Source organism: Eleutherodactylus coqui, chromosome 2 (assembly GCF_035609145.1).
Source record: "Eleutherodactylus coqui strain aEleCoq1 chromosome 2, aEleCoq1.hap1, whole genome shotgun sequence".
NCBI lineage: Eukaryota > Metazoa > Chordata > Amphibia > Anura > Eleutherodactylidae > Eleutherodactylus > Eleutherodactylus coqui.
The window spans coordinates 276,439,654-276,458,977 of record NC_089838.1 but is presented as its reverse complement, the minus strand read 5'-3'; the positions used below and the strand labels follow the sequence as shown (position 1 = coordinate 276,458,977).

At 44.1% G+C, this 19,324-nt stretch overlaps 1 protein-coding gene across 1 annotated transcript in view; it reads left to right on the top strand.

The window, feature by feature from the left end:
• Positions 1-19,324, top strand: part of ANXA4 (annexin A4) — a 46,567-nt gene that overhangs the window by 10,581 nt on the left and 16,662 nt on the right. Inside the window, exons 2-8 of the mRNA XM_066593039.1 lie at positions 262-311; positions 3,052-3,139; positions 4,190-4,284; positions 13,175-13,288; positions 14,459-14,549; positions 17,042-17,121; positions 19,186-19,242. Of these exons, the coding sequence (XP_066449136.1) occupies positions 303-311; positions 3,052-3,139; positions 4,190-4,284; positions 13,175-13,288; positions 14,459-14,549; positions 17,042-17,121; positions 19,186-19,242 (534 nt within the window). The 5' untranslated portion in view covers positions 262-302. The remainder of the gene's footprint in view (positions 1-261; positions 312-3,051; positions 3,140-4,189; positions 4,285-13,174; positions 13,289-14,458; positions 14,550-17,041; positions 17,122-19,185; positions 19,243-19,324) is intronic.

Genomic DNA, 19,324 nt, shown 5'->3' with positions numbered 1-19,324 from the left:
GTTTTCACATGAATGAAATGTACAGGTTTTCTGCAAGATTTAATGTTTGCTTTTACTTCTCAGCCCCCACACGGTATGGATTCATAGGAAATCATGTCTCAATGCCAATATTTGGATCTGCAGTGCTGGGTAACCAGGGACTCTATGGCACCGTGTGAAACGAGACTTACTTTGTTTGTTCTTCATGCTTCTGGCTGATCAAACGTGGAACAACATCCTATTACCCTTTAGTAATATATCGCTTATCTGTTTTTATTGCAGCTGACATCTGTCATCATCTGGTGTGCCGTTAGGAGGAAATCATGGCCACAGTAAGTACTCCCTATGTAGATGTCGACCGATCAATATCTTTATTACCTCAGATGTAAATGGACTTCGTTCTAGCAGGTGGAAGCATCGATCTACAAACAGCCTTTGAATAAACACCTTATTGATCACCTCAGATCTGTTAGTTACACCTTGATTGCCTTAAAAGGAAGCTGTCACTAGGAATCTATCAAGGCTGAACTAGTGGCCACAACGGCGCACCCTTTATTGCTGCTTGACTCCATATTTGGGCAACATTTTACAGCTCAAATTTATATAAAGAGAAAAGTTGAGTGGTTAAAAAAAAAAAACAAAAAAAACCCAAACTTTTAGGGAAAGAAAAAACCTCTCTAGAGAAACCTCTTATCTAGAAACCTTGCACATGGTGCTGTACTGGTTCACCATATGGTGGCATACATGGCACAATAAGTTTTTGAGAGCTTCACAAATAAACCCATTGCCCTCAGTATTGGGTTACTGTCATGCTCATATTTTTTGTTGTAAGTTTTTGGAGTTTGTGACAAATTTTCACAAATGTTGCATGTTTATTTAAACTTGTTGCAAATTATACTGGCGAACGCATGCAGCTTTTATCTCGTGGCTCTACATGGGACAAATATCTAGTTTAGTTTCTTGGGAGAGCGAATATAAGCAACAACTGTTCCTTATAAACACGGCCACCAGGCAACAACAAGCAAAAATTTGTTCACTAGTCGCTTCATTCCTTCTCACCTAAAAAAATGGTAATTGGTTGATTTTTATCATTTGGTATAAACAGGTAATCATGGTCTTTCAATGGCTGGTCAACAGCTTTGCAGAGAGGGGTGCTTAATTGGCTCCCCTTTATTTAATTTTTTTTTTCCGCTCCACTGGACACTGTATGATACTTTGTCCTCTGTGATATTGCTGCAAAGGAACTGAACACCTACTGTAAGGTTTTCTGACAAATTACAGTTGGTTGCTAGCAGTTCCAGTGGGAGGACACTTTCCGATCACCTTGTTAAGAAACCCTTCTAAGGGCTTATTCAGACAACCGTACATAGGGCGCGTATTCACGCTGGCTGCTATACAGCGTCCCCCTCTGCAGGGGGAGGAGGCTGGAAGAGCCGGGAGGAGGCTGGAAGAGCCGGGAGCAGTGCTCTGAGCTCTGCCCCCTCTCCGCCCCTCTGCACTATTTGCAATGAGGGGAGGTGGATGGGGGTGGAGCTAATTCACAAAACTTCATCCTGCCCCGCCTCCTCTCATTGCAAATGGGGCAGAGAGGGGGTGGAGAGGAGGCAGAGAAGGGGCGGGAGCTCAGGCACTGCTCCCACTCTGCTAGCCTCCCCCTCCTGCAGAGAGGGACGCCTTGTATCAGCCGTGTGAATACCCGGTTGATATACGGTTGTCTGAATAAGCCCTTACAAGTAGGGATTGTTCAAAAGTGGAAAACCCCTAAGTTTAATTCTGACACTTGCACCCCAAAAGTAACATTGTGGGCAACCACGCTATTTCAATTCGCATGGTATTATCAGTTTATCCTATATTGCATTTCATCGTTCACCAATACTGTATCATTGGAAGGTTCTGAATATGGCTTTGAATATGGAAGCTGTTCTTCAGCCATACAGTATTATATCTGGGCATAGTAATGTAAACTATACATATGAGAGGCTTCTTGTATTACATGCAGCGTGCCATAGAGATTCCTTGTTGTTAAGCCAACTACTAGTTGGCAATCCCGGGGGTAAACTAATGCTGATAAAGTAAGACTTAAAGTAGACAAATGCATTAATCCTGACAGACAGCAGCTGTAAGGATTTGTATTTTCATATAATATCCTGGCTATTGTACAGAAACTAAGTTGTACAACGATTTAGTTGTAAGAAGTAGCAATATGATACCTGACATGGTCTAGAGATCCATATGTTTCTGATTCCATACACCTTGCTACTGAAAATGCACTCATAGGGCACTTGAACTTGCGATTGTTCGATGGCTTGTACAATATACTTCAGTATTGTAGGATATTGCACTTTTTTACATGAGACTATTTATTGATGTCTGTAGCATGGCTTAATAGACTGAAATCTATGGCAGGCTTGGGAGCCTTCACTATGCCCCTCCTGCCATTGCAACTCATTAGCACCTCGCAACCATGCTGCTTCAGAATTGACAATGGCATCTAAGTAGTTAAACTGTTGCAATTGGCGCTAGCACTGGTAACAGCTATTGTGACAAAAGCTATACAGCAGACTCTGCTCCCAAACCTACTCCATAGTCCCCCTGTGCATGTCGGTCGGAGAGCAGATGTCACAAAGGTTACAGTATACCCCTAAGCCATTGCTTCTAAACTGTTGTACTATGATATAGGAGTCCTGTGTTAGAATATGACCGACCTCTGCACTGAGATTGTTCTCCACAGGTTTGCATATGGTTTCTCACACAATCCAAAAACTGCCTGATGGAGACATCTTAAATTGGCGTTATATAAGTAACACATTTAGTACATTCTCTGGATTTATAGTTTGCATGAAGTCCCAGAAGGTTTCTCTCCAGACCTGGTAATGTCTATGCAACAAAGACTAAGATGTCTGTCAAACTTTTGTTATATAGCTGCAGGCTGGTATACCAGTCTTTTAAGTTGGATCATGAAGAGGACTGTGTTCCAAGTTGAGACTCAGGCTTCTACATGATCTGATATGAAGAACAAATGCAGATATGGATAATGTTGTTGATCATCGTTATACATGTACATATTTACAGGTTGGAACTAGGGGAACCATCAAACCCTATGCAGGCTTCAATGCAGCGGAAGATGTCCAGAAACTGCAGAAAGCCATGAAAGGGATGGGTGAGTGCTTGCCTAAGGAGCCTATATGACAAGTCCAGTAAGAGTTGTGAATGAAACCTACCACGGTTTTTTAAAAAATTTTTTTAACCTTGCGGTTAACGCATAACACATGAGCCTCTGACTACTCTTTGTTTGCTGTTTATGGTGGTGCTATTTGTATATACATGGTAGTAATTAAAGCACTGTCAGGAAATGTTATGGAGGCACTGGCTAAAAAAATGTCAGATGCCCAGTAACTAGCATTATGGGATCAATGGCAGTTGAAAAAGGGTCATGGCACCAGAACCCATGCAGAGGAGTCTTTGGCTGATCTCACACCTGGCATTGAGGCTCAGTTCAGGGTCTATCTGCAATGTTTTTGGAGGAGAGAAACTGAAATAAAACGAATCGTTTTCCCGCTAATTTCAGTAAGGTTTTCCCGAGGGGGGGGGGGGGGCGAGAAACAAAAAAAAACTTCAACCATTTTTGCTTCTATTCTGTCAGTTTTCCTTATTTTTCCTTTAAAAAAATGCTGCAGACTGCACTATTATACTATCCAAAAAATAGAAGTCGAATGGAAGTAAACTGAAGGCTTTCTATCTGCTTTCCCCCCCCCCCCCCCCCCGTCCTCTTTTTTTTTTTTTTTTTTTTTTTTTTTTTTTTTTTTTTGTATGCCTATCATACTATGTTACTATAGTAAGTAGCTCTGTAAACGCAGAATAAGTATAAGTTTACACCGTTATCCCTTATAGTTAAACCTAGGAGTGCTCTGTGTAGGGTCTTTGACTTGCTGCAGGCCTAATCCATAGCGAATGAGGGAGAGCTGCTATAATCGCTCAGTAATAGCGGCCAGAAAAAATAGTGTATGAATAGCATTTGCACAGGCTAGTGAGCCTATAAAATACCACTGACGCAGCAAGTTTACGTCCATTGTTCCCTGGTGCCGGTGTTAATGCAGTGGCTTTAAAGAAGCAGGACATTAGTAGCTAATGTCTACTTATGGATATCTGTTTTCAATACAAAGATCTGTTATATTCAAGACTATCTTTCTTTTTCCTCCATTACTTGCAGGCACGGATGAAGATGCCATTATCGAAGTGATCGCAAACAGATCACTTGCCCAACGTCAGGAAATCAAGACTGCTTATAAGACCACTGTAGGAAAGGTAAGACTTCAGTACTCTGCATGGGACAGGATTAGAGATGAGCGAGCCCGCTCGTTTAAGGCTGCTACTCGATCGAGTAGCAGTCTTATTTAGTAACTGTGTACTCGCCCGAGCAGCATGGGGGGAGGGGGGGGGTGTCGGTCGGGGGGGGGGGGGGAGGGAGAGTAAGAGATCTCCCTCTTTCCTCCTGCCCCCTCACCCCCCACATGCTGCTCAGGTGAGTACAGTTACTCAATAAGACTGCTACTCGATCGAGTAGCAGCCTTAAACAAGCGTGCTCGCTCATCTCTAGACAGGGTATATTATGGGAAAATTCTTTGGAACTACATTAAAGATTATTTAAAGAAATTTACAAATATTATAGTAATCTTTATTAACACTATTGAGAAAATCCTGCTTGAAAAGGGAGTAATAAGTGTTACCATAACTGAACTGGCCATTTAGGCGGCTGCACACGGGCATATTTGCATTGCGGAATCAGTGGCGGGCGTCTGCCCCCTGAGTTCCGCAGCAAATCCTGTCCATTGCATGCTATAAAACAGCATACACAAGCAGAAATCAACAGCAAATTTTTGCTCGCGGAAGAAAAATCTCAGCATGCTCTATTTTAGTGCCGTGCCCACACGGACTGCTTTTATTGAAGTCAATGGAAGCCGTCCGACTCACGGCCCATCCGCCGTTACCATTGTAGACAGGTCACGGGTTTCATGTCATCGCTGGGCGATGGCACATGGGGAAAATCTGTACTACGTATGTATAGTCCAGACAGCTCGCCAGTGGACACAGTGCAGAAAAGACCGGTATGCGGGGTCACCAGCCAGACACAGGGATCCCGCATCCAGAATCCGTCATGTGTAGCCGGCCTTAGATGGGACGAGCTGTTGGACAACGAATGCCTGGCATCTCGCATCAGTGATGTTCGCTCCGGTGCTGTCAGGAGCGACTATTGCTGGCATCACTCAGAGCACTGTCAGAATGGAAGTGGAGTGGGCCAAGGAGTCATATTATTTATTTTTGTTGGGGGAGGGGGGGGGGGTTGCCCCCACCCATATGCCTCCATTCACAGTAAGACAGTCATTCAGAAGTGAACAACTGCTGTTTATGTTGAATAGCTCGCCGTTTGATTTCTACATGCAGAAACTGAACGACTTCACGATTCTCGTTCAGTTGCAGCATGCCTTTACATGGGAAAGATGATCATTCAAGTTCCCACTGGAGCGCGGGGATCTGAACAATTCTGTACTATAATCGTGTGTGAAAGGGCCATTAGTTGGCATTGTATATCGAAAAGGGATGGGCAAATGACTTGAGGGCAGCAACTACAGTACTGGGTGTGAAATCTGCTTTTCCTTTAACTTCCCATGTACTATTTAACAAGAGGGAATAGCTCCTCTGTGCAAAGGGTATAAACCACATTTTATACAGGCCTGCCAAGCCTGTTAAATGTTGGATACTGCACATGGGAATGCATTTCTCACTGTCCTCCACCTTCTGCTGTATTTTGCTAAGTGGTACAGGTCAGCCTAGGTGCACATGGACACACGTTGTTTTCCAATCTCCAGTTTTACACTCTCAGGACCCGATAAATGCTCCAGCGTTCATCAGTCCTTACATAAATATTTTTGGCCACCAGTATTCCGTACAGGAAACATTCCATCCCAGATGAGTTTCTCCATTATTGATCTAGGAAAGAAATCTGTTTTAATAAAATAATATAAAAGCACATATTTAGGACTACTACAGGTGGCTGTAATATGTCTATAGTTGAATCTGAAACACCTAGACCGTAGGGAATCTAACTGTAGATCCACATACAACCTCCATGGCAATAGAAGTCTTGTTCAGTAGAATAATATAAAGATTCCATCAGTTGTGTTTGAGCCATTTTATAGATCTTTTTGAATCCTCTGAATCACGGATCCTACTGTTCAGTACAGCTTGTAGAATACAGAGCTGTTCAGATAGAATGGTGCAAAAGTAAAGTTGACTAGTTAACACATGAAGTTGCATACAACCGCGAGCATGACATGAAAAGATAGCCCTCTACAAGTTTTTACTGCACCTTGCTCGGTAGTCCAGTTCTGCCCAGATGCATCCTGGCATATCCTGTTCTTGATTTCACTGCAGCGGAGATGCATTGTTGTCCAGAGTCACCAACAACTCACACATCCACTATTTGTAAAGTGCCATAAAAAGTTAGATCTCTGCCGTCATTCGGGCTGCTGTATGTCGGTTCATGTATGAAGAAATCTGCTTTACTCTTGCAGTTTCCGAATCCCCTTGTATAACTCAGATGTTCACTGTAAACGTAACCTGTTAAGGCCATTTCCTAGACCACGCTTCCTACTGCGTTGGTGATGTCTCACGTTGCATGATTACTAAACAATCTTGATACAAGAATGGTGGAAATATCTAATTCGACAAGTTATAGATGTGTTAAAGACTGTTTGCTGCCCCTGCCATTTCTTGAAATACCCTGGTTGAGGAAGTGTGGTTGGATTGCGCCCACTTGGCACCTGGGGATGGGTGCACTTCCAATCTTTGGGTAGTTTTCAGTTATGTGAAAATCCATACAATATGTGAGCTAACTCCTAATTACAGTAGCTAAATGGGCGGTAGTACTGGACTAGCGATGGTCAGTGTCTAATCATGCCACTCTTCCAGGTCACCGTTCCTTTTGCCTCCCACCTGTGTGAATGACACGCTTCCCCTGCTCGCTGCTCATTCACAGCTGGAACCTCTAGTTGTGGAATCTAAAATTAGTGAAGAGCGAGTATGATGAGTTGCTGAGGAACTAGACGGAGGTTGTCAGGTATGAGTCAGTAATGCCAGCACAGCAAGCTGAAGGGATATTTAAATAGGACTTAGCATTTGTAGAAGTATACATACTTAGAATCTTACCCATAAGTTGCCCCATTCTAGAAAGACAGACTTCCTAAGATGCTTTTGAGCTTCCTTCTATGTAAACTGAGCATTGCATTACGGCAAGAGTTAAAACAAAAGATGTGATGAGTGGAAATGTTGAGTTGAAGGAAAGTATGATTTATGCCTGAACACGTGATTGTGCTCTCTGCTTGGGAGTTAGGAAATTGTAGCTCATAAGTTATGTCAGAAGGGCTGCTGTGCTTTGTCTGCATGCATGAACAGAACTTCTCTTGTGGTCACTAGTGATAGACGCTCAGTTTATGTGTTTAGGGAGTTATCGCAGCCAGACAACCCTGATGGCAGCTCCTCTCCTGGAGAACAAAAGGATTGGACGTTGAAATTCAACTTTCTATGCCCCTCCCCAAAGCATATTATCATTTTCTGCTACAGTTCTGCCCGAACAACCAATCGGGTTGCTGGTTCTGATTCACAATGCCAATCTGGTTGCTGGAATTGCTGAACACGGCAGAGGTGTTGCAGAAATTGATGATATGCCTCCCCAAATCCTCCTTCCCTCTCTTCTCCGGTGTCATCTGTCAGGGAAACTTGAGCAGCCCTCATACATATTAGTCAGCCAGTTGTTTCACCATAATCTGTGGGTTCAGATGACTAAACTGTGTAGGAGGGCCTTAAAGGGAGTCTATCAGTTGGACCATCCTGTCTAAACTGCAAGCATCATGTTCTAGAGCAGGAGGAGCTGAGCAGATTGTATATAGTTATTTTTTGGAGGAAGATCCAGTATAACTTGCACTTTATTCATTTATATCTCTGTACATCCAGAGCTGAACAGTCTAGTGGGTGGTGCCATCCGTGATTGACAGCTACCCTGCATGTACAGTCATACGCAGCTGTCAATCACTGATAGGACCACCCATGGGACTCTTCAGCTCAGAATGTGCAGAGATATAAAATACAAATTATACTGACTCTTCCCCCATAAAACTATAGATACAATCTGCTCTATAACCTGATGCCTGCAGTTTAAACAGCATGCTCCAGCTGACAGACTTCATATAAAGGGAACCTGTCATGTGCACAGTGTATTTTTGTTATACTTGCTTGCTGAAGTCTACATGAAAATGCCCCGAGTCCCACGTGCGCACTCTCATAGACTTGTACAGCAGAGCTCACACATGGGACTCTGAAATGCGTCGCATTTCTACGGCACCGTATGCTCTTCGAAGCGTCACACTGCTGGATTCTACGAGTGCTTGAATGGGGAAAAAAAGATTCATCCCCAGCTTTCTGTCACATCCCCTAATGGCACCATAACTTGGTTTTATGGTGCTGTGGGAACGTGATGGGTTTCCTTTTAAAGAGGACCATGGCAAACTTTTGGCATGTTTCGGGCTGCTAGTTAAATCCGACTGTAGTTTGTGATAATGAATAGTCTAGTCCATGACCTGTTTGTGCATCTAATGATGACATTATTAGCAAGTTTATAATTTATCCTTTAGATAATTATGTGATCGGAGTGTGAATGACACCAGACTGCAGTACACAGGGAGACTTCTTCATATTCATAAAGCAATTATGAAAATGTCATCACTTGGAGACTGGGAAGCAAAGTTTGACTAAATGTGACTGTCAAATTGTCCCTTGCACATGTCCAATTCTCTACCATTGATCTGAGACAGATTCCACACTGCAAGCCAGACAAGATCATCTCATGCGTATCAATGTCTTTGTCACATGTTTTCATGGTTACTTGTAATGGCAGATTCTATGAGCTGACAAATCTAAATATAAGCAAAGTACTGTCTAAATAGTTTTTTTTGTTCTCCCTCCCCCCCCCTCCCCCTTCCCCCTTCCCACTTTTAACCATTCTCCCCATTGTAGCCATTACTGCTGCATTCCAAATAGAATCTGCGAGGAAAGAAATGGTAGAACAGCAAGGGCCGGGGACTCCGGACCCTGTTATTTGTGAACTAGCAACAGGGAGTTTGAGTTGCAGCTGCTAGTAATCATCAAATGGCTAAAATTATGGGTTGAAGAGGAGTAGAAACTGTGATATACCGGTAGTGGCATATGCTCCATAAACACTCCACCCCTTCATTTCCATGCAGCACTGAAATCCAGTAAAACCTTTTAATGTGTTATAAGTGTTCTGTCCACCCAGAAAGCAAAACGCCTTTCTGAGTAAACCTAATTTTCCAATAAATCTGGATATAAAACATGGCTAAATATGCAATCTGGAGCAGCATACAATGTAAAATCAAACTCTTGAGTCGGTCTTCTAGTGACTCAATGGTTAAATTCAGAATGGAAACTTGATTGTAATGGAGTAAGCAGCCAGAGACTGTTGTGGCAACAAATACTACAAGGACTTTCACTAAGCCGGAAGTAGTCGGTTAATGATGGCTAGTGCTTTAATGCACTGGGCGTAGAAATAACTTCCCCATAGACTGCTGGCACCTAATGTAGGACCTCAGCGGAGCCTGTTGAATGCAGGGGGCTAGAAGCTGTTGTGTAACTTATGCAAACACCATTCAGATAAATGGGCCAGGAAAAGATTTCTGCACTAAATCTGCTGTTACTAAACCCTAAGGCCTCCTCACACGGGGCGTGTTCAAAACGCTGCGGTTTCAGCACAACTGGAAACCCTGCCCGTTCATTTCAATGGGAGACTCAGCTGAAAATGCCCAAAGATAGAACATGCAGTGTTTTCAGCCCTGTGTGAGCAGCCCCAAGGAAATGAATGGGAGCGTTGTACAGCGTTTAGCACAGGGCTGAAACGCCCTGTGTGAGGGAGGCCTAAGCCTGGGTTTATACGGAACTGTTTCAGCGCGGAAATCGCACGGTTTTACCATAGTGAAAAACGCGGGAGAGCGCACCTCCAAAACCCGCGGGTTTTGGAGTGGCTTCACCGCACGCTTTTTCGTTGCAGGCGGCTCTCCCATAGAGAAGTGAGGCCGCAAAAAAAAGCATTGACGTGCTGCGTCCTGGCAATCTGCGATTGATTGTCCGCCCTGTGTGGACAAGAGTTTTGACAGATCTTGCCCACGTGGCTGGCTAATCCTGGGATTAGCAGCCACAGCGAAATTCCGTGGCAAATCCGCCCGGTGTGAACCCAGCCTAAGGGTCCATTTTAGATGGGATGAATGTCGGGCAAACTATGCCCGACACTCGTCCCCACATACACTTGCTCCTGTGCTGTCACACGGGAGCTAGTATCACTGGCTCGCTCACAGAGCGGCCAGCAGGGGGCGGGGCAGCTGGTGGAGATTTCTCTCCTCACTCTGACCCCCCCCCCCCCCCCCCTCTCCATTGACTTAACAGAATGGTCGTTCAATACTGAACGGCTGCTATTTACACTAATTACTCATTGTTCAGCTCATCGTCCATGCAGCATAAACTATAAAAGATGAGCTGTTATTTCAGTGTAAATAGCAGCCGTTCAGTATTGAACGGCCGCTATGTTAAGTGAATGGAGAGGGGCAGGGGAGAGCGAGGAGAGATCTCCTCCAGTCGCCCCGCTGTGAGCCAGCGATGCGAGTATGTGTGGGGACGAGTGTTGGGCATCGTTTGCCCAACATTCGTCCAGTCTAAATGGGCTTTAAGAATTGCAATTGGTCGGTATTCAAACAAATTGGTAGTCCTAGAGTTGATAAGATGGCTAGATGAGGCTTGCCTAAAAATACAGATTGCATCTAGATTGCATCCTTTTTCACTTATTTATACTCTTGAGATAATTTGCTTATTATAACTTGCTCTCCTCCAGAGCTGCATTTGGAATTCTGCTGGATATATGAAATCTAGCAACCATTTGACACGTGTCACACAGTGGGTGTGGACCCAATGTGTCACTGGCGAATTTGACTTGGGGCTGCTCCTGAAGGCTGCATTAATCTGTTTCCTGGTTTTCTCTCTTGAACACCTTTTTTGAGAGATCTGGTGTTCACAGCAGGGAAACCCCAGGTCACTTCCCAAGAAAGTCTGTGTGAGAACAGCTGAGGTGGGTGGATCAAGGCACTGAAAAGCGGTAGCAAAGATGGGCAAGAACATAGTCGGTATAACAGGTAGAGTTTTATGCAGTATGATAAACAAGACGTTCAGGACAGGTGGCAATCAACTGAGGTTGGGACACGCAGGAGTCTGGGAAAGCTAGGTGCAAAGTCAGAAGGTAAAAACAAAGGGTCAAGCGGAATACTAGAACACTTTTCAGACTATGGACTAAAACATTTAGGCCTCCTTCCCACGAGCGTGACGGGCTCCGCAGCGTAATATTCCGCTGTGAAGCCCGTCACGGCGCCCCCCAGAGCCCCTATACTTACCTGCGGGAGATAGCGTGAAATCGCTTCCCCGCCCACCGCCGCGCGTCACCGCCCACCGCCCTCGCGTCACCAGCCGTGTCACGTGCACGGCCGGCCGTGTCACGTGACGCGGCCGGACCGCGTCATTTGGCGTCATATGACGCTCGGCGGTGGGCGGGAAAGCGTTTTTTCACGCTATCTCCCGCTGGTTACAGCGGGAGATAGCGTGAATGGACGGCTTCCATTGACTGCAATGGAAGCCGTCAGTGCGTACAGCCCGTCCTCACCCGCAGAAAATAGAGCATGCTGCGGGTGAGGACGGGAGAAATCGCGGTGCGTAATTCCGCGGTGGAATTACGCATCGTGAGCATTGTGCTATTAGGTTCAATAGAACCTAATAGCTGCGGGCAACGCAGCGGATTTTCGCCGCGAATTACGCGGCGGAAATCCGTTCGTGGGAAGGAGGCCTTAGACTATTGCACTTCTTAGAATGCAAATCTCTAGAGCAGGTGCTGTGCAGACTGAGCAACCACTAGTGTGGCTAAACAGTGTTCATATGTATGATCGCAAGTGTGGATGAGGATGGGCTATAATAAATAAGAAAACTAAGGACTTGTGCTTTTACCATTTGGCTGGTCGCTAGAATGCGAAGCCAGACGTTGTGTATTTCCAACAAGGCCAGCACATTTTAAGTACACTGGTCAGACCCACCTCTAAAAGAGCCAATGTACGCACTCTGCTTTCCTGTGCCCAGACCATCCAGATGCTTCTCAGATTATTTAAGGCACCCTCCGCTACCCAATGGAAGAACCCTTACTGGTGTGCTATGTCCTCCCATGAATGACTTGAGGCTGGCCGATAAGGTCCACGTCAGATTAACCCATTGACTTTGCTGAAACCGGCTGACCACCTAATATCTTTGAGAGAGGGGTGGGGGGGGGGGGGGGGGGATGTTCTCTCTCCATTTAGCTATGCCTAATGTCTCCCTGCATATGGCAAACTTTTCTGAGGCCTGTGTATATAACCAACAATTCTGTAAACTTACACAACCATATGTTTACACATACAGCACACAATTAGTCAGTATTGAACCTAATGCAGCTCAGACTCTGGTGTTGACTGTTGGGGAGCTGCCCCAATGCTATTTGCCAGGCGTGTCTTGCACAGGGTATTTGGATACAGGCCTAGAACACCAAACTGACTCTTTGGCCCAGATGCCAGAAAGCCATGCTATGGTCTACTGTATGACCTATACAGCAACTGCGCACAGCAAATCTGACCTGATCACATTGCATGATATAGTAAATCTCTGCATTTATTTATATATATATATATATATATGACTGAAAAAATAATATATTTTAAATTTTGATTAGTTTCTTATGCTAGCAGCTGACAAGAGCCTCAGCAAACTGATTATTTAGAGACATATGCTCCATGCAACCTCCTCAGTCCTGTATTCTCTACCATATTACATGGAGGCTATATAATATACGTGTAAACTGCAATGGAATAAATGCTGTCATCGGAGGAGCTCTTGTGATTTAGTCAGTGCAGGTCATCTATGTTTCACAATAGAAATGTCATGGTTTGTTGCAGCTATTCTGAAACAGCTATTTCACAGGGTATAAAGAAAAAGCCGACAATTTTTAAAATGCAGATAAAATTACACTTTTTTATTTTTTATTTTTTTTTTTTGTTTTTTCATACAGGATTTAGAAGATGACTTAAAATCTGAGCTCACCGGAAACTTTGAAAAAGTGATCCTGGGCCTGCTCACCCCAATAACACTGTATGATGTGCTGGAACTGAAGAAGGCGATTAAGGTAACACAAGGGTGTGCAGACCACTATAGAGTAGCTACCATGGTGTTATTCAATTAAAGGCTACCTGTCAGATCAGAATAGCACCATAAACTAAGTTAGGTTCCCTATCCACAGGCGAAGTGTAATATGACTAGCGATATTCCGCCCCAGGGGAGAGAACTGTCAACATGCCATGATTTGAGTCCCCCAATCGGAGAATCGCTATGATTCTCCATCGTGCACAGGGGGCTGCGCTTTCCATAGCTATGCTATGGAAAGCGTGCGCTGCATTTCTCGCGGACGTATTATGGTGGCAAGTAACGCAATGCACTATCGCCCATGGACAGGAGCCATTATGGTGCTGTTCTGAGTGGTTTGTGTTTTTTCGTCCACCAGTGAAGATTGTGTATGGGCTGGAAATCTAACTTTTCAGACCGCTGTATGTGTGTATTCCCATAGACATCTGTGAATTCCAACAGTTGGACAGCACCTTGTAGTAATAAAAAAAAAAAAAAATCCTCTGAGCTTGATAGGTCAGATGTAATATTCCATATAACACAATAAAATGCTATGTAGCTACAATTTTATTGTGTTTATATGAAATAATAAATCTGACATGCTAATTAGCTCAATGTAGAAATTTTTTTTTTGGAAAGCAACTCCTCATAGACATCTATAGAGTGCTTGCACAGTAGTTTGAAAGTCAGACCACATATGATCTTCACTAAGGGACACCACAGTCAGCGGGTGAGTGTTTCTTTATAGGAGAAAAAAAAACAAACCCCACAAACTTAGTTTATGGTGCTGTTCCGAGGTGACCAGTTCTCTTTGAAGATGAAGGGTGCACAGTGTCAGTCAAAAGCATGATTTATATACTCTTCTCGTTAAGGAGGGCCCCGTTCCTATAGGCCCCTTTTGCCTGTCAATGTTTCAAGTGGGTTGTGCTCACTCTCAATGAGTGGTGTCCAGATTTGACAGTCAGTGAGTGGTGGCAAGGGAGGGGGGCAGTGTAGTCAGTCATTGTGTCCATCTGCAACTGTAGATCTATGCAGCCAGCCCAGCTGACTATCTCATGGGCACTCCTTTTTTTTTTGTTTGTAGAACCACATAATATATGTACAATATCTGAGAAGTCTCCCCAGATTCAGAGTATTACTAGAGTTATTAATCATATCGGTTTTCATTTTGTAGGGAGCAGGAACTGATGAAGGTTGTCTTATTGAAATCCTGGCTTCTCGTTCCTCAGAAGAGATCAGAAACATAAACGTCACTTATCAATTGAGTAAGAAAATTGAAAAAAATATCACTTGATGCTACTCCTTTAAAGCAATGTTGGTCCAAGATCAGACACTAGCAGTTTAAACGTCTCAATATTTTTACAAGCTTATTGGATGTGTAAGACATCTGATGAAACAACTAGTGCACCAATGTGAACCTAGCCGTACACAGATTTACTTTGTCCCTGAACGGCAAAATACTACAGTCTGTTATGCTACTCTACCTGGTACAAAAACAGTAAGAGGTCTTTTTACTAGACCAATTAAAACAGATCTGTCATATTCCTCATAACCTCGATTAGAAATTATTAGGAAATTTTATAGTTCCAGTGTTTCTGGTGGCACAATACGCCACACAGCTCTGCTACATGCACGTCACACCCACCCACACACCTCTATTATGTTGCTTTCACATATGAGCTGCACGTGATTTATGAACTTCAGCAGCTTGTTGAGGAGACATGTTCACTCTGCCGACACTTACAAACCTCAGCTGGTGGCTGAGGTGACATCGTGGCTTGTTGCTGTCATGTAAACTGCATTAGCTTCATGGTGATGTCACCACAGAGGATTCAACATGTTTGCACGACGGCCACAGTTTGTTTCAACACTGGACAACAGTTGACTATTTGATGAAGGCTGGACTGGTGTTAGTGGCATTAGCACTTGTGATCACATGATATCACCTTCTGTGAGCACACTGCTGGCAGGGTCTGTTTTTATATATGCTTTAGAAAATACTGTAATGACATCCCAGAGTGGAGCTCAGACCATGTGACTGCGAGGCTCCACCCCCTGATCACAGGATGGTGACAAGTGCCGGTGGCTGATCACATTGCGGTGACATCATAAAAGGTCCTGTGAGCACACTAGAGCATGACACATGACAGCAGCTGAGTCTGCAATGATGTCATGAGCATGTGATCAGGGGCAGAGAATGAGAAGTACCCACCCACACACATACTAACGGACAAGTGGTTGTTAGTAGTTGGATTACTGATGCCACCAATGGAGCATTGTTCAAGTTAATCTTAAAGAGCTTGTACCAGAATTGACTTTTATCACACACCCATAGGATAGGTAATTGCTGGGACCCCTCCACAATCCCAAGAAAAGGGGTCCTGTGGCACACTTCCTTACTATAGGTTTACTGTACCCCCTGTGATGAGGAGCAGATTAAATCCAGTAGTAGCTGTACATGTGTGATGCCGCCCCATTCGTTTTCAATGGCACTTCTGGAGTTAAAGCGCTAGTACTCGGCTGTTTCCATCAGCCCTACTTAAAATAAATGGAGCAGCACTGCACATGTGCGACCTCCACTCCATTTGATCACGCTGTTATGAGAGGGTGCAGCAAGCTCGCAGAAATGAGAAGAGGGGAACATGGGACCCCCATTCTTGGGTTTGGTGGGGGTCTCAGTGGTGAGACTTGCTGTTCAGGTTTTTATCACCTATTCTGTGATAACCCCTTTAACATTGACTGAATACCCCTGATTGTTAAGTTATTGAACTGAGGCCAGGCGTCTCAACTTCACCGGAGACCCATCTTGGACCAACTTGCTGCATGTCGCTGTGCACCATTGATTCTCACCATACTTCTAGGAGTTCTTCGAAGATGAGCATTCACCTCTTCACTATAGCTGCTACTACAATCATGCCCTTAGTCTGGAAGAAGCTTCTCCTTTACTCAAGCCTTTTTACAAGGACCCAAGGCCAAGTTAATGCATTTTTGAATGCTCACTCCAGATCATTGTCTAGACGTCCAGCCATTAAACAACAAACTTAAAGGACTTATGTCTTGCATCTTTTATGTAGGTGCAAAAATGAGTTTGTTGGAGGTATATCGCCCCTCATCTAAACGGGATGTGCCACTAAAGATAACATGAACTGGTTCATATGAATGATCTCCATAACGATTGATTGTATGACCTGCCGCACAATGATTGCAGTAGATAAATGTGAAACAAAAAGCTGCTCGATGAACTATATCGGCTATATATAAGCCCATTATCTGCCCGTGTCAAAGGACCCTTAGCCAATGCTATAACATGCCCCACCCCCACCCCACCTGTCCTTCCACAGTGCCTGCCTGCTACCTGGTAAGAAGGAACCTTAATTTGCTAGTTATGCCCTTTTATACATCAACTCGTCCATAGTATAGTCAACAACGTTACTTTTTTTTTTTTCTCTCCCTCCCCCACAACGTCTTGCTCTATGAAAAATTTTAAACTGAATTCCAGAAATTCTGCATAGGTGCTCATCACAACTGCATACACTTATGGGAACCCTTCTATAGAAGTTACAGAGAGAATTTGGTTCCTTTGGTTAATTCTTCTATGATGTCTTCCTGGCTAAGGCTTCATTAGGATGTGTGTACCAATAAAGAATGTATGAGGCAAGTCTAACATCTCTTTAAAATGTATGAAGGGGACAGCGGTGTGTGCACCAGGTATTCATAAGTCTCTTCCCGATCTGATCCATTCTTTTATCTCTTGCAGAATTCGGCAAGTCGCTGGAGGATGATATTTGTTCTGACACGTCTTTCATGTTCCAGAGAGTGCTGGTATCTCTAAATGCTGTAAGTCTTCGTCAGTGTGGGACATAATACCTGATGAGGATGATAAATACATCGTAGACATAAAGGATGTTAATATAGATATTCCTCACATCAGATATTCTGCACCCAGAGACCTCCTCTTCATTTGTCCTCAGAGCTTGCCTAAAATATAGGGCTGGGCACACTTGCTGTGCTCTGCAGATATCCGTATAGCACTATATGGATCTATCATTATTAATGACTTCTATAGCAGAAATCTTTAATTTGTTAAAGGGGTAACATGGACAGGATGAACTGGAAGGCTTTTGCTTTTATAAGGGCCCTCTTACACTGAACGATCAATCCGTTTATTGCTGGGTTGTGCAAAACTGAGCGCTGATCGTTCTGTATAAATCCTGCCAGCGACTGAACGACTAACGCTAATTTATTCGCATATCGTTTTTGTTCGTTCAGTTTCACCAGTCATAAAAGCCAAACTATCAGCCTGTGTAAACAGGCAGGCATTCATTTCTGAACGATTGCCTGTTTACTGTGAATGGAGGCAGACAGCTGGATGCTCCAGTCTGCTCTCTGAGCGATCATCAAGCAGGGGAGCAAAACGCTGGCGTGACTGTCGGGCACTTAAAGGGGTTGCCTTACACTGCAGCCCATCAGTCACAGGTGAGGGAGTATGCCCCCCTTGTAAAATGGGACCGGCATGGAGATATCCAGTTGAGGGCCTGGAGCTTGGCACTCTGGGGGCAGGAGTATATGGACTGGTAAAGTCCCCTACCGGATCTGGGGAGTGGTCGGTATCCCTATCGTCATGGCTTTGGCATCACTGACACTGGAAATCCTTGTGGGGGGCAAAAAAAAAAATCAACCACAGCCTGTGCCCTTGTTGTGCGTTAACTAACAGACTGACTCCATTTTTATGCGGTCAGTGGAAAACTTTTAACTACAGCATTGGTTTCTTCTCTCAGAGCCGTGCGAGTCAGCTGGTCATTGCCACAAATGGCTCAGGAGCTTGCAGAACTCTTCTGTCACAGAATGTCTGTCTGCAATGCTCGCCTCAATATAGGGCATACCTACAACCCGTGTCTGGGTAGAATCTGCTGCTTTTAAATTTGATTTCCTACTGTACCACACCGGAACTTAGGCCACGTTCACACGAGCGGGGCGGATTTTGACACTGCACCCAACCGATGTCCTTGCGTACCTCCCTTAACTGCGTAGTGCACGATCTTGCGCGGTACAGTTTGTTTGTTTTTTTTGTTTTTTTTTTGCTCATTTGTATTTCCCTCACTGGCACTTGGCAATGACGCATGTGCTCGTACTCAGTGTCAATTGCATATGGGCTACGGGTCAGATGCCTCCCTTTACCTCCGTGGAGGCTGTCCGTGCAGATTTCGCAATAGAGTGTGCTGCTTTTTTTTTTTTTTTTAATGGAATATGCAATTCGTATCTGAGAGTGTGAAGGGAAACGTTTAAAAAGGCATACCCTTCAATGCCCCTGTTTTACTATGTGGCATCTGCCAATTGCGACATCTGCAATTGAAATCTGGTTGTATGAGGCTGGCCTTGCACAATTTTATTTTAGTATGCTACTCATGTTGTGTAGCCAAACTTAAGTTTGTTTCTTCTACCTGTGGCATCGCACAGCTAATCCAGCTCCAACCCTGACGGCTCAAAAACCTCATAATGTAATGTTGCAGTACAAAATATTTTCAGACCAAACTGGCCACCCTTCTTATACCCTTATGAATACATCAGACTCATACTGTGACTATTACAGTCCACTAGTAAAGAATACGCCAGACTAAACAGGACTGCATAGTTTTACATATTTACTTTAAGGCCTGTGCTTTAATCCTGTTCTATACACACCCCACTAGAAGTCTTAGATGCCATTGATACTAGCTAACCGCTGAAGTGCATCTCAGTTTCACTCCATTACAGTACAGAAGTCTGATAACAGTAACACTGGAATACTTTTCTGCTTGAGAGAACCAGCAAAAAGCTGAAGAAGCTTTAGACAATGATGGTGAAAGAAAATGTGATGCTCTTTTGAAAGAAGAGAAATCTAACTATACATTTTTTCTATAGGGTGGTCGAGACCAGAGTGATAAGGTTGATGACTCACTTGCCAAACAGGACGCAATGGTATGTATGTTTGCCTGTATATAGGCATGCCTTCCTAAGTATTAACTTATTATAAGTTCTGTAAACCTATACTTGTCAAACT